The following is a 21,683-nucleotide window of genomic DNA, read 5'->3' as shown; positions in this document are numbered from 1 at the left end:
CTCACTCTGGGTCAGGTGTTGGAGCTGGCTCTCGTTGCAGGCTTCTCTCTTTTCCCAGAGCATCAGGCAGGTGCCCAGCATCCCCTCTCCAGGATAAAAATGTGCTGGGAACGCTGGAGAGCAGATGAGTGTTGGTTACTAATCCCTGGAGTGCTTGGAGTTAAAGGGGACAGGCTGGTGCCTCACTCCAGAGGGGAAGGGTTCCCAGGGCACAGAGAAATATTTCCTTTTTCATGTATAAAGGAGGTGGGAAAAGGTCTTTTCTTGAAGTGAGTTCCACTAAAGTTCAGTGAGGGTGAAGGTGAAGAATTTGTGTTGACAGTGGCAACAAAAATCCGCCTGGCAACAGCACCAGCTTTTCCTTGCATAATGAATTGATTACCAAACGCTGCCCTGGCCCAGAGCAGCATGGACGAGTCTCTTGTGGATTAATTAGACAATTGCTGTGGGCATTCTGAGGGTTTGCAGTGCCCACTGTTGCTAAAGGATCATGCCAGACTGCGAGCTTTGACCCTCATTTGTACTTGTTGCTGCAATTAAATGAGGCTCTTGTGCAGCTGGTGAAAGATTCCACGGGAGATCTCACTCATTAATGCATGGAACAAACCTTCGTGACAATCTCCAAAGGGCTGCTCAGCCCTTCCCCCGGAGGAGGGAGGTGGATTTTGTGAAGGTTCACATTCTCCTGCTTAAAATTCAGGAGCGATGCTGGAGGGGGTTTGATTCCCAGGTGCTCTTGGGAAGAAGGTGAAATGTAATTTTTGGAATTATGAGGTAGCCAGTCATGCTTCTGACTATGTGGTGACGAGGTAGAAATCATGGCAAGATGTGGCTGAAGTGCTCAGGTTCAGGTTTCCCCAGAGGAGGGAGAAAAGGGATGTGCCCCTGAGGCAGAGAAGAAGCAAAGCTACCCAAGCTGCTTTTGAAATATTGGCATTTTGTCTGAACTGTAGATTTTTGCTCCTTGGACTTGAAAGGACAACAACAAACCACATTTATTTGAGCTTCTCTTTTTCAGTGGGTGTTTGTGGAAGGCATTCTGTTTGTGTGCGTGCACCTGGCGCATGGATACCAAGGTGACAGATTCTCCAGAAATCCATCTGAAGAGCTGTCAGGCTGTTAACTTACAGAATGAGCAGAGCAAAAAGGACAGTACAGAAATTAAATATAGCACTTGAGCACTTAAACTGCTGTCATTTGACTGAAATGTTTCCTTCCCCCTTGTTCCTGCTGTTATAAATCTTCCTTTTCAGACACATTATCTCTGTCCTAGATGGAAGTTTCTGATGTTCAGAGTTCCCGTGAAGTTTATTTTCAAACAAAAACCGAGGCAGTCCATGCAAGAATAACTATTTTGATTTGGGTTGACAAATATTTTCTAACCTGAAGCTAATATTTTTAAAGGTTTACGCTGTTGAACAATGAAAACTAAAGCTGTGTCAGGTTGATTTAGAGATGTTTTTGTGTTGATTTTTTTTTTTTGAGAGAGAGCCCACTCGAAATTCACACAACTGAATTTTAGTCACTGCCTTAGAGGATTTTAATTTTATAACTCTTTTTTTCACGTGGAAATAGGGCCTCACACAGGAGCAGCCAACGAAATTCAGAGGATCCTGACGAAGGATCTGTCACAACATTTTTCCTGATTCGATTTCGTCACCAGAATTGTGCAAGCCGTGTCCTGTGGCTGCTGCTCCGAGTGTCTTACCCTTGGCAGAGCTCACTTGGTGTGTGGATGCCTGAGAATTCTCCCGGCAGCGCCTTTGTCCCGGTGTGAAATCTGTTCTGCAGTGTCGCTGTCCTTGTGTGGTGTCTCTGTCGGTTCCTGCACCTCAGACCCTCCATCCCCCACGGGCATTTTGGAAGCAGCATCACCCCACGAGAACTCTTTTAAATCAGCTTTCACCCGCGTGAAACTGAGCTAAAAGCCCGACCAGTTCTGGTGCCACCTGCTGCTGCTGCTTTTTTCCTCAATCCCCCCCCTCCTCCGGCTTCTCTGTGAGCAGTCAATGGGGACAAAAAAAACCAAAAAAAACCCCAACACCAAACCACACATAAAAAAGAGAAATTATTGTGTAAGAAGGCTGAAAGCCCAGGCTCGCTCGCTGCCTCCTCTCGGGGTGGGCTGGCTGAGCAGGAAGGTGGGACAAAAGGCACAACCCTGCCCAATTGGCTCCTCCGGGAGGCTCTTCCCCCTCCTTCCCCCTTTTCCATTCGGTGGATTGGTAGCAGCAGCATATTCGGTAACACAAACCCTGTCTCTCGGGATTAGGAGCGCGGTTACACTGGCGACAGCTGCCCGCGCGTGTCTCACCCGCTACAGAAACAGAACATGCTGCTCCTGCTGCTCTTTTTCCTGATTTTTATCGAGCATTGTTCCCCCCCCCCTCTGTTTCTCTCTCTGCCCTCCCCACAGCTCCACGCCGCTCCACTCCATGCTTGCCTCGTCTCTCGAGAAGAACCACGGCCGAGTTTTCCTAGAGCAGCCCCAGGAGACTTTTCCTTTCCTGAGCCAACAGAAGGCAAAGGGGGGCTGGGGAGGGGAGCTGAAACCCGGCCAAGCCATTGCTTGGGGTCAGTGCTAAACCTGCTTGGAGAGAGACCGGGCAGGGGAGGGACTTTACTGTAGAGGAGAGAAGGAGGAAAGAAACTTGAAACTGGCTTCCCTTGTGGCATGTCTGTGTCCTGGACATCCCCTCCCCACCCCGCTGGTTGTTAAATGAGAGCACGTGAAGAACATGAGGTTTCCTGCTTGAGAGGGAGCGCAGTGCTGGAGAGAGAGCGAGGAGGGAGGAGGAAGGCGAGTTGTGGCTTTGTGGTGTGGTTTACACCGAGATCAGAGCTAGAGTGCCTGGGGGGTGGGAGCAGAAGGAGAAAGGGCGTCTGATGCCAGCTGCCAATATGACAGAAACCCTGCAGCTCCCGGCGCTGCGAGTCCCCGAGCAGCAGGTGCTGGAGGGCGGCTGCGCCTGGTCCAGCTCGTCCACCCCGACCCTGCGCAGGAAGCGCTTCAAGATGAGGCGGATGAAGAACGTGCAGGAGCAGAGCCTGGAGGCCGTCAGGTACCAAGATTCTCCTTCCTCCAGCAAGGAATACCTGCAGCTCCCATCCATTGAGATCACCCCCTCCAGTGACGAGGACACCCCCTGGTCCAACTGCTCCACTCCCAGTGCCTCCCCGCGCCGCAAGCGCTTCCTCCTTCGGAAGTGGCTGCGCGTCCGAGAGAAGAAGGAGTACAGTGAGAGCAGGTAGGTTTTCTGGCCGCTCCCCTTCCCTGCTCACAAGGTGATGCTGTCCAAAATAGGCAGGAAGGGTCTGCTGTTCCCCTGGATGTGCCTCTCCCTGGAGTTTGGCCTCGCCTGTTGGCTGGAATGTGTCATGGTGTTGGTTGGATGTGCTGGTGCCAGAGCAAATGGCCCGATGTTCTCTGGGAACAGCAGGGCAAGGGTCTGTCCTTGCTTATGGTCCTCCAGGCGACACAGAGCCCGTGGGTGAGAAGATTTAACTTCACTAAGGTGTCCTGAGGAGAGCCTGAGAGAGAGGAGTGACCTCTCTGCTGGCATTACCTGTACAGGAGTGATGCTGCCAAACCTTTGCCAGTGCTTTTAGGTGATGCTCATTCCCACCACTGAGACTTTCCTTGATATCCTTAGTTCAGTACTGGGACAAAGAGAAGAGAAGACAAGAGAGAAAAACCAAGTAGCCCAGAGGGTCTGTGTGTCAAGGTGTCTGGGCTCGGTCCTTGTCAGCTTTCCAGACCTGAAAGTCACACAGTCCTTTGGCTGAAAAGGGCACAAATCATTCCCCAAGATCTCCAGGAGCCTGTCAACACGGGGAATTAATGCCCAGGCATTGTATTGTGTGGCCACACAGAGATAACGCTGCACCTTATGTAACCCTCTGCAGGGCACAGCGCATGCAGTGGAATTAACCCTTCCTTTAACAGGGCACGGGAACAATCTGCCTTTCCTGAAGGCCCCAAATACACAAGACACTTTTTAAGGATTTCTCCAAGAAATTACTACTCTATAAATCCTTAGGCTGGCTTAGTGTGGGCCAAGTTTCCTTCCACTGCAGCTCCCGTGCAGCTGATCTGTGGGGTTATGTTTAAAGGATGTGCTGCACTCCCAGAAAAAGAGAAACCTTTAGCATTTCTGCACCCACCAAACCACACTGTCTCACTGCCTGCTGTGGTCCTTGAGTGTTTACAGGGCAGAGCTTTTAATATCCACTCTGATTATGTGATAATTCTTCTTGCATCAGGTCCCTTTAGCAAGGTCAGTCTGTCAGCTTATTAATTTTTAAAGAACTTTCATCAATGAATGCATGCCATTGAGGAGCTGGTAATTCAGCAAGTTAACACTGCAAAATGTCTCTTGGCTGAGAAATATTTCTGATCTTTACATAACTGTGGTGGTAAAGGTAGGGATTCAGGCACAGCATACAAAATGGGAAAGATAATGCATGAGGTACGTGCTGAAGTGTCAGAATCTTGAAGTTAAGGTCTGAAGTTCAGAGGATGAAGGATTCAATCCTTCAGCTGAAGGATTTAGGATTTATTGATGGTGGATGTGTTTCAGGCAGGCCCAGACACGTTTCTTTTGGTGTGAAGGCAGAAGGAAGAACCAAGTTTCCTTGTACATATGTTATTTACACAGTAATGCTGACAACTTTCTGCTTATTCATCTCCAGGAGATTTCCTGGTGATGTTTTCAAAGCAGTGACGGGGAAAAAAGGTGAAGTGGTGGATGGATCAGGTGACATTAGCATACCAAAGCCACCTCCTCTCTTCATGTGCAGCAGGCTCCACATCTACCCCTTCTGCCACAGGAAACACGGAGTTTCCAAATGGAATTTTTCCCTTCCTAGCCCAGATGGAAAAGCCCGGTTGCTGGGCACTGTGCTGAGCCTGTGGGCTGGCAGAGTGCAGAGATCATCCCAGGGCTTTCACACCTCAGCAGAAAACAGCACAGAGGAAGCAGAATCTGTGCGGGGTTGGCCATGGAAAGGGTGATAAACCCTGAGGGGTTTTGTGGCAATAATTTGAAAGAGACGAGGGGTCAACTTCGCTGTGCCCCGAGTGAAATCTAACCTTTTTAGGGCAAGAAGCTGTTTTGCTATAAAACAGAGATTGCCTGTTTGCTTCTCCTGCTTTAGATTGGTCAGAGAGAGCACCTGCTCTGTCCTGCTGCTGCTCTCTTGTGCCACTGCTGTTCGTGACAGATGCTACCAATGTCACTTCTGTGCCATGCATTTGTTCAGGGGCAGCAGGGACAACTGTGCTGAAGGCTGAAGGGTTTTGTGCAGCAGTTCATCCACCAAGCCCTGGCTCGGGGTTCCGACTGTGACGGTGCTTGGCCTGTTCAGGTGTCACAGGGATTCCCAACGTGTGCTATCCTGTCCTAGGAGTGCAGGTATCTTATGAGAGAGGAGATTCAGATTCTCAAATTTCAGCTGGTGAAGGGAGCAGCCATCAGGCTGTGGCTCCCACTGGGGAAATAAAAATAAACACAGTTTGCTCCCCGTTGCTCCGTTGTCACTGTTACCTGCAGGGATGGCGCGAAGAACGACACGGAATTCAAGTCCAGGATAAGTGGCATTATTTAATTAATTATCACCTCGTTTATATAACTTGGTTCGCAATAGAGAAATGACATTATTGGGTGCTTGACCTCCCAGAGTGATTGGCTGAATGCTACGACGCCTGTTTCAAAGGATTTTCTTCAGTGTGGAGAACAAGACTGTGCACAACAAGCTTGCACCTGTGAGATAATGTCTTGGTTTACAAAAACCCTCTACTAGTGTTTACAGCTCGCTTTCGTGAGAAAGGAGACTCTGGCAAGCAGCTGTAAAATACAGGAAAATTTCTCTGCCAGCCTTTTCAGCACCTACACTCCATTTCTCTGGCTGAGTTGCTACCAAGCTGCTGGAATTTCATTTTTGGAGCCTGGTGACTTTTATCCCCGTTCTGTGGCCAGGTACCTGTTCGGTGGCAGGCTTTTCCCAGGAAAGCTGGCAGCTGAGAGAGAGCAGGCTGTGCTCCGGCTGAGCTGCTCCTCGCTCTGCTCACATGGCCCCGAGCAAGAGCAATAGCTCTGTGACCATTAGCATACAGCGAGCATCCAAGTGAATAAACAAACTCTTTCAGCGCTCCAAACGCTGTCTGTAATGCTCCAGGTCTGCTTTTCTCCTCCGGAAACTCCAACGTGCTGGTTAGTTTTTAACAGCCTGGATAACTGGGAGGTGTGTTGACCTGCTGGTTCTCTAAAAGCTGCTGGAGCAGGAGGGAGGCTGTTCCTTTCCTTCCACTGAACCCCAGGGACGGCTGGGAGAGCCTTTCCTGCCCCTGACACAGCTTTGTTCAAGGTGAGAGAGCAGGAAGGCAATTCCTGGGGGTAGGACTGTCCCTGGAACATGTCCTTGTTCAGAAGAATGATGATCCAAACCTCAAGGCTGCTGTGCAGATGATAAATAGAATGATTTTCATAAGGGGCGCAGACAACTTCTCCTGTGCCCTCACCCATCCTTTGCCAGCCAGGCGATGAAGTTATTTACCTGCACACAGCTTTCTAAACCACGAACCCCGCACACAGGTGCACAATTTTTTTATTAAGACACGATGATGTTTCTTTCTTCAGAGGCAATCTGGTGGCATTCTGCTGTGCCTGCAGCCTGCATCCATTACTGATGTGGGCATAAGGGAGTTGATCAGCTTTAATTTACTATTTACCTCTCCAAGCCACCCTTGCTTGTAATTTCAGGACCTGCATGTGATTTTTTGGGCAAGAACTTCTGAGTAGATCATTCAGGCTTAAATTTAAGGACAGCTTTCCCTTTGGCCTAAGATTGGGATTGGTTAAGGATGAAATGTTGGTGCTTCAAAAGATGCAAAACTTTGGATCAGTGGGGAGCAGCTTTTGACATTTCTATAGATGAATTTACTCAGTTTGGTTTTCTGCTGGAAACTCTGACACTCACTGTGGGCTCACCCAAAAGGAAAGACTTGTCTGAGTCCTAAAATGGCTCTAACACATTAAAAATGAAGGGTATTATTAGATGAATTCCATCCCAGCTCAGAAGAGTGTCTGTGCCGAGGAGCTGGAGGTTTCTTGAGCTGCCAGCCACGCAACTGTGGAGGTTTTTCAGATGAAATCCTGATAACTTATCTCGTAGTGTGGGACAAATGAGGGGAGAGTCTCCGGCATTGCTCAGCACTGGGCTCTGAGGCTGCTTCCCTTCACATTCTGTGGTGGAAAGAGGTAAAAATTCTATTTTTTTTTCCTTAAAAACCTTTCTTTTGGTCACTCCAGTGAGATACATCAGTTAATTGTGAACTGCAGATTTGTTGGAACTTAAGCTAAAAATCATTTACAGATAGGTGACTTAGATATTTTGAATTGGCTTATAAAGGTAAACGAGCCTTTAATTTCAAGTAGTCCATAATGCTTTTGCTTTCCTTAATTAAATTGAAATCCACTCTAAATATTTCTGGGAATAAATTAATGGTCATTCCCCTTTTTCTGACTCCGCCACGTGTGAAAAATATTGTGGCGTTTTCTAGAGGAAAAAAAAAACCTGAGTGATGTGATTCCCCCCCAAAGAAACTGCTGACTGTGAAAAGTAAAAAACCAAAAAGCTGCAAGATTAAAGGCTACAGAGCCGCTCCCGTCATGGAAAAGCGATCTGAGCCTTTAGGTAATACCATGGAGGTGTTTCCTGGTGAAAGGGAGCTGCTCCAGCCCTGTGCTGGGGTGGTGGGAGAGCTCTGGGCAGCCCTGGTGGGGTGAGGTTTTGGTCATTCCGAGAATGATGCCACTCTGAGTTTTGCAGTTCTCAGTTTTTCAGGCTTTGCTGAACTTCCACGTTCCAGTGGTGGCTCTGGGGGGAGGAAGTGGGGCTGCTCCTCTCTCGCCAGCGCAGCAAGCTGCTGCAAGAACTGGGAAGTGCTTGTGTACTGGGCTTGCTCATTTCTGCTAAAATTCTCATTAAAATCTTATTTGTGGGAGGAACTGATGGCTCCACTGGGATTTCATCATGGAAGAGGCAAATGCATTTTTTTCCCCACCGTGTTCTGCTTGTAGCTGGAGCTGGTTAATTGAGGTTTTTGGGAAGAGAAATATCACATGGGGAAAGCTGTGCATCTCTGAGGGAAGCAGCGGCTGTTCTCTGCTTTTGGCGGCTTTGGAAAGCCCATGAGCACAAACTTCCCTTTATGTGGTGTCTCTTGTAGTCTGAAATGTGAGACCACCCCAGCGATGGCTTGGTAGCAACTCAGTATTAATGTAACTTCTTGCTTTTTGAGCCTGCATGTTCAAATGAGGCCTGAAGTGCTCCCAAAAAAGTGATTTTTTTCCCTATCTCCTGGGAGTGCTGATGTGCTGTTTGCTGCGACTTCGATCTTCTGCCACTTGTTTATGGTAATGTGGGCCAAGTGACTGCGAATTCCACCAGCCCGGGTGTTTTTGTTGGCTGAATCTCACTGCCTTTGTGCAGTAGTTTGTGGTTTTCTTTTAAAATATTTGCCTTTCAGTATTTGTGTGATTTAGGGTGACCGGTCACCCGAGAGTATCAAAACGGATTGATTTACAAACTGCCTGGGACTGAAATGCTGTTGATCTTATCTGGTCAGCAAATATTTGCCGTCGGGCCATCTGAGATCTGTGCCCTGCACTGTGCCTGCCGATGGAATTTAACAATTAATTCCCATGTTCCTTATCACAGTGGTTTTCCACGGATTCTGCTTCCCATTCAAGGCATCTGTTGCTTGGTAAATAAGATGGTGGTGAAAGGGCCTGTCCGGACCGCTGGGGAGGTTGGTGTTGATGCTCTCCTTTGTGAAATGAATGCGGTGTGAGAGGAGAGGACTCGGCTGTCCTGCCCCTTTTAACCCTTCCCAAGTGCAAGAGAAATATTTAAATATTTAAGGCACAGCAGCATCTTCAAATCTCCTGACTCAGACAAAGTGTGTGTGATCAGAACACCTGGGTGTAGTCAGTAGAAAAATGGGGGTTTTTTTTGTACTTGGGTTACCTGGGTAAACCGCTCGGTGGAGGAGTGCTGGAAGCAGAATCTTCCAAGATTTAATTGTTAAAAGGCCTGGTTAATCTATGTTTAAGGTTTTTCTTCACTTTCTAAAGTAATAAGTAATGGGTTTGCATGAGAACCAAGGAAAAACCACAGGGCATAAACCTTGAAGTATTTTTATGGGCTTAGAAGTTCTAAGAATGAGAGGGATACCCCGGGCTTGTGCACCCAAAGATTTAAGCCTTGTCCAAATTCAAGTTTATCACTGCTGAGCTTTGGAATGAGATAAGCTTGTTTTGCTGATTTCCTGAGAGTTTTATGCAGCTTTTGGCCTTCTCTGTGGATACAAAACTGTCTGAAGACTCCTTTCCATGTTATTCCTCAGTACAAATCACACCTTTCTTATTCGTACTTCACAACACAGCTAAATTGTCATTATACCGTTCCAAAGGAACACTTAATAGCAGGTTATCCTAAAATGGACTGAAAGTCATCATTAAACAACGGGCTCTGCATTTCAACCACTCTGAGCATTTCAGTGAATTTAGCAACTTTGCTGCCCCATAACCAGAAGGCTGAAATTATTTTATTTTATTTTGTGTGAAAAGCTCACGAAGTTTTATGCAAAGCACTCTTGCAGTGAACAGCTCGTGCTGGAGAGACAAGTGGGTAAAAAGTGGTTTCTCCGAGTTTTTAATTGCTCATAATCTTGAGCTAAGGTGTTGTATTTCAATGAGCTGCAATACCTGGGTTCTGTTAAATTTTAAACCTTCATTTGAAATGTGAACTTTAATAGGTGGATGAGCAGGAAGAGGTCTAAGGTTCATCCTGGCTGTCCCAAAGGGAATTTTCACGTGGTATTCCCAGCACTGCTGGGCTGGGATAGACTGGGAATTCTCCTTGGGTAAGTCTGGTTACATCTGCTCCATCTGAATTGAGGTGGCAGAGTGTGGTGGGAGGGTTTTCTATGCAGAAGCAAGAAATTCTAGAAATAGAAATGCAATGCTTCCTCTTATCAAAAGGGGGAAATTCCTTGGACAGAGGAGGGTAAATGTGGTTCCCTCTGTGCTCTTTCCCAGTTCACTGGGCCATAATTAAGCTCAGAAGTGCAAGAAAAATATTTCTTTGCTTTCGGGAATGTATTGTTCTTACCCAGCTGTTGATTTACAGCTTGGAGCCAATCCAGAATTCTTATTCCCTTATTGCAGGAGTTTTGTGCTTTCCTGTGCCCAGCCTCAGAGGCTGATTTCTGAATTGGTTTTCCGAGGATTTTTATAACTATTGATCACTAATTAGCTTTTTCTGAAAGCTTTAGCCTACTCTCCTCTCTCTCAGAACAGTGACAGTGTTCTGTCTCATGCTCTGAATGGGCAGAAATAGGGGACAATGCCAGGTGATGTCTCCCAAATGCTAAATGTGTCCCCAGGACAGGTGCTGTGTTCTCAGAAAGGTCATAGGAGCCCTTAAAGGCCTCAGAGAAGCAGCTGGTCAAAATAAAGGTGGTTGAGGAAAATGTTGAATGAAATTAAGATTCGTTGGCTTTTTATTCTTTGCAGAAAACTGCAAATTCCTTGGCAAAAACTCTTATCAGAAGGGGGAAGAGAAAACCTGTCCCTTTATCTTTTTTTTAATTACCAAGTACACTTCATGGAAATGTGCTATTTGCAGTTCTGGTACTGTTTTCCCCAAAACAGGTGTTACTGGATAAGAATTGTTGCTCTTTAGAACGAAAAGATGTCATTTGGTGGGGTTTTTTGTCTCATATTTATGTTTCTGTGCCTCTGGACAACGTGCTGTGCAGGTGTGTGTTCAGTGCAGCAGAAGCTGTGACTGCAGGTGTGTGACACAGACCTGAACTAGTTTTATTTAACAATTTCGATCCTACCAACAGAGAAATTTATCCCAGTCTGAGTTCGCAGACAAGTTTGTGCTGCTGGTTTGCCAGGATTTCAGAGCCAGCGGTACCCAGGCAGAGCAGATTCAGTCTCGCCCAGGAACACCTCCAGCCTCACCTGGAGGCAGAATCAGCTCTACCAGTGCTCAGCAGGAGAGCTCTTGCAAGGAAACGGAGCTGTAGCAGGAATCCTGAGGAGCCCCTGGAGCTGCCAGAGGGGAGTGAGGCGAACCCCAAGGTGAATTTGCAGGGAATGCAATGATCGCCCACGAAACACCCATTTCAGGGGGGAGAGTGACATCTTGTGGGCTCCGCTCGCAAGTCTCACCAGAAATTCTCCACTGGCCACTTCAAAAGTTGGTTTTAACTTCTCTTTTCCACTTCTACCTGGCACTGGGGCGGGTACAAACACCCAGCAGTTTGGTGTTGGAATGTTTGACTGTAAGAAACGAGGAGAGGTTGGCCAGGTGATGTGCAAGGTCACTTGTTCCTTCTGGAAAGCTCTCAGGAGCGTGTCACTGAGATGAAGAGACTCCAAACCCTCGTGCCGGCTGTGAATCAGATACAAACTTAAAGCCTCCCGTTGTCTTCTCTTTTCAACCCCCAAATGTGGAGTGTGAACCTTGTGTTTTCCTCGATCTGGATTTAAAGCTGAGCGTCCCACAGGTCACAAAGATCTGTTTTCTGGGATCTGGATTTAAAGCTGAGCGTTCCACAGGTCACAAAGATCTGTTTTCTGGGATCTGATTTAAAGTTGAGCATCCCACAGGTCACAAGGATCTGTTTTCTGTTATCTGGATTTAAAGCTGAGCGTCCCACAGGTCACAAGGATCCGTTTTCTGTGATCTGGATTTAAAGCTGAGCGTCCCACAGGTCACAAAGATCTGTTTTCTGTGATCTGGATTTAAAGTTGAGTGTTCCACAGGTCACAAGGATCTGTTTTCTGTGATCTGATTTAAAGTTGAGCATCCCACAGGTCACAAGGATCCGTTTTCTGTGATCTGGATTTAAAGCTGAGCGTCCCACAAGTCACAAAGATCTGTTTTCTGTGATCTGGATTTAAAGCTGAGTGTTCCACAGGTCACAAGGATCCGTTTTCTGTGATCTGGATTAAAGCTGAGTGTTCCAGAGGAGGTTCCCCAGCTCTGTCCGTGTTTTCCTCCATCTGGATTAAAGCTGAGTGTTCCCAGGAGGTTCCCCAGCTCTAACTGTCCCTGTCTCGTGTTGCAGCAGCCAGCAGAGCAGCCAGCAGAGCAGCCACGACGATGACTCTGCCCGGTTCCTGAGCCCCTTCATGCGTGAGGACAGGTGAGTCTGTGCCTGGGCTATGCTGGGACCACTCACTGGAATGGCACCTGCTGAGCTGGTCGAGGCCCTGATTTATTTTCTTTGTGTTTCTCAGAGCTGTTTAATAAGAAATGTGATTTAAATTGCTCATACTGATGTCTAAAAAGCTGCATTTTCCATCACCTTTCAAGTGGGACAATGCACCCAGCCCCTGAAGTTGCCTGAATTTTCTTTTGAGGCTCATTCCCCAAACTCCAGCTGCTGTAGCAGCTTCATCAGACTTGCTGTGTGTTGGTGATTAGCACTCTGATCCTTCAAAACACACAGCTGGAGTTTCCTATGTGGCTCCTGCCCTCAGCAAAGACACCACTGAGCTTGGTTTTATTCACTTCTGAAGTGGTGTGACCGTCCTGGAGTCTAAGAACGTGTGTGCAGCAGCTGGGTGAGAGCTGCTGTGAAGTTCCAGAAGGAGCTTTCATTGGGGTTGATTAATGACTGCTTCAGATTGCAGCACTGGCACAAAAGCTGTTGAAAACCGATTTTTGTTGTTTATTCTGGTGCATGATTTATGAATGTTGCTTTGCTCAGAGCCACATGATGAGGAGTTTTGCTGTATCTTGTAGGTCAACTTTTGAGCCTGAAACTGCTGAGTTTTCTTGTACTGGGCATGAACTGTGAGTCCTGAGTTGTCACTGCCTTTGTATCCTGGGGCAGATCCTGCAGGGCTGTTTCCCTACAAATATCCCTGGATGCAGCTGGATTTGGGTTTCTGGGGTTCTCTGTGGGGTTAAGCTGCATTTTACTCATTGATCTTGTGATTTATAGGGGGTTACAGTGAGTTTTTTGGCTCAGAATCAGCACTTGGGATTTGTATCTCACCTTTTCCTCTCTGTTTCACACCACTTATCCATCTCCCCGTGGCTGTGGAGTCCAGACTAATTAACAAAACATCCCTAATTGACTGACAGGTGACTGTTTGCAGCCAGGAAATAAAGAGTGGGACAGCAAAGCAGGGGGGTTATGAGGGCATCACCTCTGTGTGATGTGCTGTTATTCCATTAGAGATGGAATTCCACCGGTTAAACAGGGTTAGGATTTGTTAATACATTTCTGGGTGTAGCAGCAGGGGATCATTTGGAAGTGCTGCCTGTTTCAGATGTATTTTAAAGGGAGCATTTACGTTGGTGATAACAATATTTTCCTGGCTGGAAGGGGCAGATTTCAGCAGCAGTCAGATCTCAAAACTATTTATGCAGAGCCAAGGTGATGCTGAGCCTACTGACCTCTTACATTTGGGACCAGCAACATTCCTGCTGCCTAAATTTAATTACAATTAACTTCTGTTTTCATGGATCCTAGAATTATCCATGTGAGGGATAGTAAATTGCCTTTTCTGCTGGTTTTTTCCTCATTTGCTGATGTAATTCCCTCAGGATCCACTAGTACACTCCTCCTTTGGATATTGGTGGTTTGTGCTCCTGAAACTTCACCAAAAAATAACTCAAACACACCTTTTAATGTAAGCTGGACATGAATTAGTGAGAAGGCTGACAGAGCCTTTGAGAGCTTGCTGTCTGCTATTACAAATAACACAGCTGAAGGTTGTTTCTGAGGCATCTTCAATCTTTCAGACCCCCAGAAACTGAATGAGGAGGATTTGGGGGGTTTTTTGCTGCTTTTACGGTGGTATTTTTTTGACCAGTAACAAAACATTGTCCAAGCACAGGTTTGGAGCTCTGAGCTTCTGTTCTGAAGAACTCCAAGGCAGTTCTGGTCACTTATCAATTAACCATTGGACATCAGCTCCTTAAAAAAACCCCTAAAAACCCCACAACCACCCAGGATTTCATCAGTCCCGTAGGGTGTGAGCAGAAAGGAGGGCAGGGAGCCACGTGCTGTGCCCTGGGAGGTGCACCTTGCCTTGGCACGCTGCCCCTGGCATCCCAGAGGAGGGCAGGAGCAGAAAGAGGGAAGCTCAGAGCAGGGAACGAGCTGCACCCGCCTCAGGACAGCTGGGACCGTGCTGAAAGAAGCTGCCCCAGCCAAAAGCAAAGGGCTGCTGAGTTGCTGAGTTGATTCTGAGATGAAAAAAATGAAGAACACGCAGCTGGGGATGGCTGGGATCCTCACAGGCAGGATCTTCACCAGAGGTGCTGCTGGGGGAGTTCCCATCTCAGTGAGCGATTTCCAAGGGCCACGCTCCATCTCCTGGAGGTTTTAGGAGAAGACTGAACATTCTGCTCTGCTCTGGCTGCATTTGGGGCTCTCTGGCAGCCCCATCTCTGGAGGTGGGAGTGCTGCTGTTGGCTGCAGGGCTGGGAAGTGCTGCCATGGTCCAGAACCCCTACCCTGGCAAGGCGTCCTGTGGCACAGTGGTGAGGCAGGTCTGCCACCCCTGTGTCTCTTCCCTGAGGAAAAAGCTTTCCCTCTGCAAATCCATGTAAGTTATCCTGTCTCTGCCGTGCCTGGGTTATGCTGAGAGGGAGTTAAACTTCATCTTGGGGCAAAAAATGTCCTTTATGGGTATTTTTAGAAGGAAGAATTTAGTGGGATGTGCTGGAAAGAGGTTTTGTGTGGATTTAGGGCTCAGTTCTTTGCGTGCTGATTGCCTGGGTGAGTCACTTCATGTCGCTATTTATGAAATCAGGAGAATTCCTTTTTTACCTCACAGGAAAACAGAGGTGGTGAATTAAGTCTGAGCAGCTCAGATGCTGAAAAACTCAGCAATGCGAAAGTACAAATTCAGGCAGAGCTGAGCTAGAGGGTCCAAATAATTGTGCTTGACTTAAAATAACTCCAAGGGTGAGTAAGGCTGGGATGGAGCCACAGATTTGGATGAGGTGTGTGCACATGATAGACCCCATAATCACTGAAAGGAGACAAAGTTATGCATGAGTTACCTTGAATTTTCACCAAATTAACCCCAAATTCATGAACCTGTCCCTGCTTGATCCAAGGAGTTGTTCTTTGTCATGGCACCAGGGCACCCATTGGGTTTAAGGGTGCAAAGTGTGTTTTAATTAAAAGTTGAGCTACTGAACCAGAGGAAAAATCAGTGCATAGACTCAGCCTAAGGGGGAGACAAACTGTTGAAGAGAGGAAAAGCACGAGGTTGGAAATGGAAGAGAGGGAAGTGAGTGGCAGTTTACAAGAGATAATAAAAAAATTATTTACACAAAAGACCAAATAAATCAAAATTATTTACATTGACACTGCTGTAAATTCAAATTATTTACATAGAGATCATATCTAGTGGAGGAAGTGGGAGTGCACAGTTAGTTTTAAGATCTGTCTTTGATATTTCCTGCATCTTATCTTAGTTCCTTAATCTCCTGATTCTGCAGTTCCAGGCCTGCAGGGCTGGCTGTTGCTCTGAGCAGTCTAATAAAGATTTCTCAAATAATGGATCAAAATCCACAAGAGAGCTTTCAAGGGAATTAGGGAAAAGCTTGCCACAGAGACAAGTGGAAGAAATTCTGTTGGCTGCTTGAATTTTCCCAGGAAGTTGTAGGAAGAGCAGAAAAGAGATGAAAGTTTGAAACGGGATAAATTCCATATTATTTATGTCCTTAGGGCTTGCTTGTGCTGCATGTTCCTCCCTGTGTCCTTTTCCTTTTGCACAACATTCTGAGCCCCTGTGCCTGCAAAGATCCAGCACAGACCCTTGGTAGGAAGGGTTCTGATCCACTCAGATCCTTGAGGAGCTTTTATCCCTCACAGATGGAGGGATCATCCTCAGGGAAGTTTTAAAAAGTGTTCTGGACAAGACTTGGAGGCTGCTGAGCTCTCACAGGGTCCCTGAGCAGACCCTTATGCTTTTGCAGTAACTCTAAAGTGAGTTTGAATTTGGATCTAGCTCCAAACTCTGAGTCAGTTGGACTTAATATTAAACAGGAGTTTGACCAGAATGCTGCAAGTTGGTTTTTTGGTAAGAAAGATGGTTAATATTTAGATTATGTCCCTTTTTTGCCCCCCTCACCTCTGGCTGACAAGAGCAGCTTAAGCTCAGCTCTGTTCCCCTTGAGTTGCCAGCCTGGCCACTGGCAGTCAGTGAATGAAAACACCACATGCTCCCTGTTCCTCAGATGCCACCACTGTTCGTTTTTGGTTTTTTATTGAAAGTTCTGTCTCTGCTGGACTGGTTTTAGCCAAGATCAGCTCAGCCCTGCTGTGCTTTGCCTGTCACTGAGCGCAGGGGAGGCCTGACAGACCTCGCACGGCTGCGTCACTCACTCGTGATGCTCAGGAACACGAGGAGGAGGTGCAGAGGTGTTTTAATGTCCCTCTTTCTCCTTCTCTGAGGCACTGGGCAGGCTCCTTCCCCTCCCTTCCTGTTCCCAAGAGCAGAACTTGCAGCTGTGTAACTGCATTTCACCTTCAGGCCTGAAGCAATGGTCACCCCATGTGTCCCGCGAACGCTGGGATTCTCGGAATATTATGGTGGAGAAATGGCAGAGAAGAGGCCAGGATGCTTTCTGGGGGCTGCAGCTTGGTGTGAGTGACCCAAAGGTTTTTCCCTGAGTTTCCTGGTGTAGCTCACCCCCTTGGCAGTGCCCAGGTTTTGCTCACACCTCTGCCAGCGAGCCCTGCAGTGAGGCAGTGCCCGTGGTGCAGGACGGTTCACACGTCAGCCTTGCTCCCCTGCTCCCACAGCCCACTCAGGGCTTGTTTCCCAAGCAGCCCTTGCTGTGAGGTGCCAACTGGCTGTGGAGAGCAGGGCTGCTGGTTGAGGGGATTAATTCAGATTTGTTCTGCTCGCTCCTCCTTCCGTCCGGTACCGAGCGCAGAGAAGGAGCCCATTCTCAAAGGGGATGTGTGGCCACTAAGCCTGTCTGAGGCCCTCTGAGATTGTCTGAAAATGGTCCAATTGTTGCCCAAATGAAGGGCAGGACCAGGAAAGAAAGACAAGGCCATTGAGGGTTCCTGTTGCAGCACTGAAACTTCAGTTCTGCTATAAAATTAACCATCAGAGAGTCTCACAGAACTTAACTGGTTTCACCTTTCCACAGCCAGAGCTGGGGGTTTCAAAGATGCACAGAAGGGAGGGTTTGTTGGGCAGCCTGCTGTTAATTCTGTTTGTGTGGCCAGCTTTCTGCAGGGAGTTGCTGCTTTGGGGTTTGCATTGCAGGCTTGGCTTTAAATCTCAAGGTCAGAGTTTCCCACCTCACCTCATGGGGACGCCTTTTGAAGCTGGGGGGTGTGGGATGCATTTAGGGGCTTATATAGGGGCTATAACTGTCCTTCCAATCTTACTGCATGTGCCCAAACCTGAAGGGTTTGGGGGTTTTAGCTGCACTATAGCCATGTCTGATAGCAGAATGAATGGATGCTGGAAATGAGTGCAAGGTTCCCTCAGAAAAAGCAGAGTGTGGGCAACACCTCTTTGTCTGCCTGTCACAGGAACCCACCTTCCTTCGTGCTGGGAACATTTCAGCTGGGGTGTCATCAGAAAGCAAGAAGTGAGTCATGCCATGAGTGTGCCTGGTGCTCCTGCTGCAAAGAAAAGCTCTGGAAGGGCATTTGTCCCTTGGTTCCACCCTGTGAGGGGCGACTGCTGAGTGCAGGGCAGTGAAACACAGGTGGTGCTCAAGTCAAATGGGGTGGGATGGGGTGCAGCTCTTCAGGAACCCTTTTTCTAACCTCTTTTCCTTGTGAATCGTTGCAGATTCGGTTTGCTCTTGTTACAGAAATATTTTGTTCATATTATTTGCGTGTAGAAGTTCCTAGGGGGTGTTCTGGGGCCTGGTGTGCTGTTTAAGGGGAAGTAAAAAGTGATCTTAGATGCACAGAGCTCGATCTGTGGGTCTAACCAATAGAGAAGACAAATAATAGGTGAGAATGCACGTAATAAACATGTCCTGTAGCTTCTTTGTGACACATGCAGCCAAAATCCAGTTTAAAAGGGAAGTTTCCCATCTCAGAAGACTTCCTGGGAGGTGGAAATGTGTATCCAATCAATAAAAGTCTAAAATACGATGTCAGACATCCCAGCTGGACCGTGGAGTGTCTCTTCTTGTGCTGAAGAGTCGAGTTAGCAGATGGAGCTGCTACTTGTGGTGTCTGTGAGGAGTAATTGCCGTCTTTCCCTTTTTACAGGGGTTTTTAAACTCAAAGCAGTGAGGTGAGAAGGCTGTCTCAAGGTAGGAGCCTCTTGGGTTGTTACAGCTTCAACCTGCTTCTGTTTTTAATAAAATCTCAAAGATTTCAAGCTTCACTTAATCTTGGGGGTGAGATGGGGCAAAATCTCCTCATTTATAGTGACTTGTTTGATGTGCAGTGGGCAGAGAAAGGATAAATGCACAGGTGGGGAGAAACAGTGCAGGGATAAGTGAGTTCAAACCCATCTGTGGAGCCAATAAATCGTCAGACAGGACTGGCAGATGCTGGAGGGCAGAAACAGAAGGTTTATTTTTTACAGCATATCTTCTTTTGTTCTCCCACTTCAATTTTTGGAGAATCTGGGCCCACAGTAAACTGGAGTTTTGCTGGTCACAGCCCTGGCTTAGGGAAGCTGAAGGCACAGGGGGATGCTGATCCTTCTGCCGAAGCAGCTGGAGGAGAAATTGCTCTTGAGCCACGCTGGTGCTGCCTCAGCTTCCCCTGGGACTCTGGCAGGTTGTGAGTGGTGGAAAGGGATCTGGGAATAGCTTCCTTCAGCTGGAATGCCTGTGCTGCTGTCCTTACAGAGACTTTGGAGGCCTTTGGTTGCAGCCATCAGCTGTTTCTGAAATGCAGCTGCTCACTGCAGGGTATTTCTTCTTAATTCCCTGTAGGAACAGAAAAATTCCCCTGGTCTGAACTGGGAATTTGAGTTATTTTGCAGTGGTTTGGTGAAGGATGCTCCTACTCTTGTGTTGCAGAGATTGCTCTCAGTTTGAGCCCCTGGACACATCAGCTCTTTCCTGCCTTTGCAGCCAGCACACACACACTTCATCACGGCCTGCTCCAGGCTCCTAGTGCTGTAAATCTTTGGAATATGAAAAGATTTGCAATGGTTACCTTGGGAAATAAGTGCATCTTCACACTTCACAGCCAGCAGTCAAAAAGGGGAGGTACCAACCATTCAGAACGAGCCTGGAACATCCTCTTACGGATTCTACCTCTGCAAGGCATGCCCTGGCTTCCTTCTGAGCTGAACATCCACACTTTTCACCAGGTCTTTTCTCCCCTGTTTCAGGAGACCTGGGAAAAGCTGCGGTAGTGGTAGTGGACAGTCAGGTTGGTAAATTCTGGCCTTGAGAACTTCTTTCCATTAATCATCACCCTCCAACTCTCTTTGTTTCAATAGAGAATTCATTCTCTCAGCTGTCTGCATGTTAACCCCACAGCAGCAGTGCATCTGGCAGAAGGCTTCAAGGCAGCTGCTCCTTTAAAATCGAATTGCCTGTGATGGGAGAAATCTGAGAGCAGAGAACAGAGCCCAGTGCCTCCTGCGCAGCTCCAGCTCTGTGGAGCTCTCTCCACAGCTCTGCCCTCTCATCAGCCTCATCACTGCTGCTTCCTCTGGGGCCAGGCTGCAGTGACCACAACAACCCCAAAAAGCCATCCCAGAGCTGCCTCCATGGCAGCACTGCGTCCTTCCACGCTGGATTCCGAGGTCACGGCTCTGTGCTGCTTTTCCCCCTGCCCCACTGTGCGTGTGTAACCCAGCTGGGATTTTATCCTCTTTGAATCCAGCAGTGTTTCCTCCCCTGCTGCTGAAGGGACGCTCCCTCAGGTTGCTGGGAGCTGGCCTGGGAGAGACTCCCCCCTTGCTGCCGATGACTGTAACCGTGTGAGTGCTGCTGACCTCTGCCTTTCTTCTTCTCCTCTGCCCTCTCCTTGCCCTCCCCACCCATTCCCTCCCTGGCCTGTGCAGAGTATCCCTTGTGCAATTTGGTGGTGAGGTGGTGGCGTGTGTGTAAAAAGGTCAGGCATTGGGATGGCACCAGCCACGCTCTGTCCTTGAGCCCCTCTGCTTTCTTTGCCTCTTCTCCTCCAGCTTTAACCCAATGCTCTCCCTTAAGCTTTCTCTGCTGCCTGCTTTCCTTTCCCTTGTGAGTGCCCAGTCCCAAACCTTTGGCTGCTGTGTGCTGCCTCTCCTGAGCCCCTTCCTGCTGTTTCAATGCCAGGCCATGGGCATGTGCGCCTGTTTGGGGGATATGGGGCTGGCAGAGCTTCCAGCACTGTAAGATTTCATTATTTCTTTACTCTGGAAAAGGATCTTTGCTCCAGGTTTAGACTTCTGTACATGAGCTCGGGCTTTGTGCAGCACCTGCCACCCATCAGTGTCCTGAGAAACCAGGACTGGTTCTGGGTTCCCTGAGGGAGTGTGGCTCTGTGGGGTGTGCCACTGTGGGGAAGGGGCATCCTCTGCACTGCATTCCTGTTGCCAGCCCTTGTTCTGCCCTGTTGTTGATGGGAGAGCCCCTGAACATGCAAGAGGGGCTGAGGGAGGTTCTCAGTGCTGATCTGAAATACCTCAAGTTGTGTTCTTGGACCCCTGTTTTCAGTTCCTTTCTTCTGTCTCAGGTTTCAGAAATTAAGGATTCAGGAGCTTTCTCCTCCTCTGCAGTCATCCCTCTAGTGGCTTTTATTCTTTAAGCCAAAAAAATAGCATAGTGTGCGTTCTTCACCCCTTTATCTGAAACTGGTTGAGGGGATTAATTCAGGTTTGTTCTGCTCGCTCCTCCTTCCGTCCGGTACCCAGCAGAGAGAAGGAGCCCATTCTCAGAGGGGATGTGTGGCCTCTAAGCCTGTCTGAAGCCTTCTGAGATTGTCTGAAAATAGTCCAATTGTTGCCCAAATGAAGGGCAGGACCAGGAAAGAAAGACAAGGAAAAGACAAGACAAGAAAATATTCTATATTTTTAAAATACAATATTGCATGAGATACCCCACAGATCCAGATGGGAACAGAAGGTTTGGTTTCCCCGGTGTCTCCATGGATGATCCGTCAGGCAGTGCCAGCCCAAGGACTGCAGGTTGTTGGACTGCATATAAAGATTTATCTTGATGGATTGGAAAGACTTAAGTTCCAACAGGTCTAAAGGCATTTAAAAGCACTCTGATTTTGGCAGTTTGCATGTTCAGCATTATGCTGAGTGAAACTCTTGTCCTGTTCAGGTGTTGGGCTGTGGTGTGATGGGAATTATGTCAGGCCATGAGATATTTCAGAATCTCCTTGTCTCTAAGTGCAAAAATGATCAGGCCACAATATTTCTGCCCAAGGTAGTGACGTCTTGCTGCCTTTTCACAGTGGCTGCAAGTTCTTGGCAATGAAGGCAAAAATTAGGGAATGGCTTTCATTTGAATTCACCAGAAAACGAGAAGGGCAATTTCTCTCTGAGCACGCCCGTGAGTCACAGAGTCCTCTGCTACCCAGCTTTTCAGAGTGACTGAGCCTTTGCTGGGCTGGGAGAGGTTATTGCACCACCTCGGGCTAAAGGAAGGTGGAGTTCAAACAGGCAGGACAATGAGGGGAGGGAAAGAGTCAAAAG

The 21,683-nt window shown here is 47.8% G+C and overlaps 1 protein-coding gene across 7 annotated transcripts in view; it reads left to right on the top strand.

Annotated features, from left to right (window-relative positions):
* Positions 1-2,886: 2,886 nt before the first annotated feature.
* The window catches only part of GRAMD1B (GRAM domain containing 1B), a gene marked incomplete at its 5' end in the record, with an annotated part of 83,839 nt that continues 65,042 nt past the window's right edge, over positions 2,887-21,683 (top strand). For 5 of the 7 annotated variants that reach the window (XM_082296975.1, XM_082296973.1, XM_082296974.1 and 2 more), the window contains 2 exons: positions 2,887-3,248; positions 12,149-12,226. In XM_082296975.1, coding sequence (XP_082153101.1) covers positions 2,887-3,248; positions 12,149-12,226 — 440 coding nt within the window. The remainder of the gene's footprint in view (positions 3,249-12,148; positions 12,227-21,683) is intronic. The other 2 variants (XM_082296977.1, XM_082296976.1) reach the window with 2 other exon arrangements.

Source organism: Coloeus monedula (genome assembly GCF_965178545.1).
Source record: "Coloeus monedula genome assembly, chromosome: 25".
Lineage (NCBI taxonomy): Eukaryota > Metazoa > Chordata > Aves > Passeriformes > Corvidae > Coloeus > Coloeus monedula.
The sequence above is the reverse complement of the archived record's forward strand: the minus strand, read 5'-3'. Positions and strand labels throughout refer to the sequence as shown.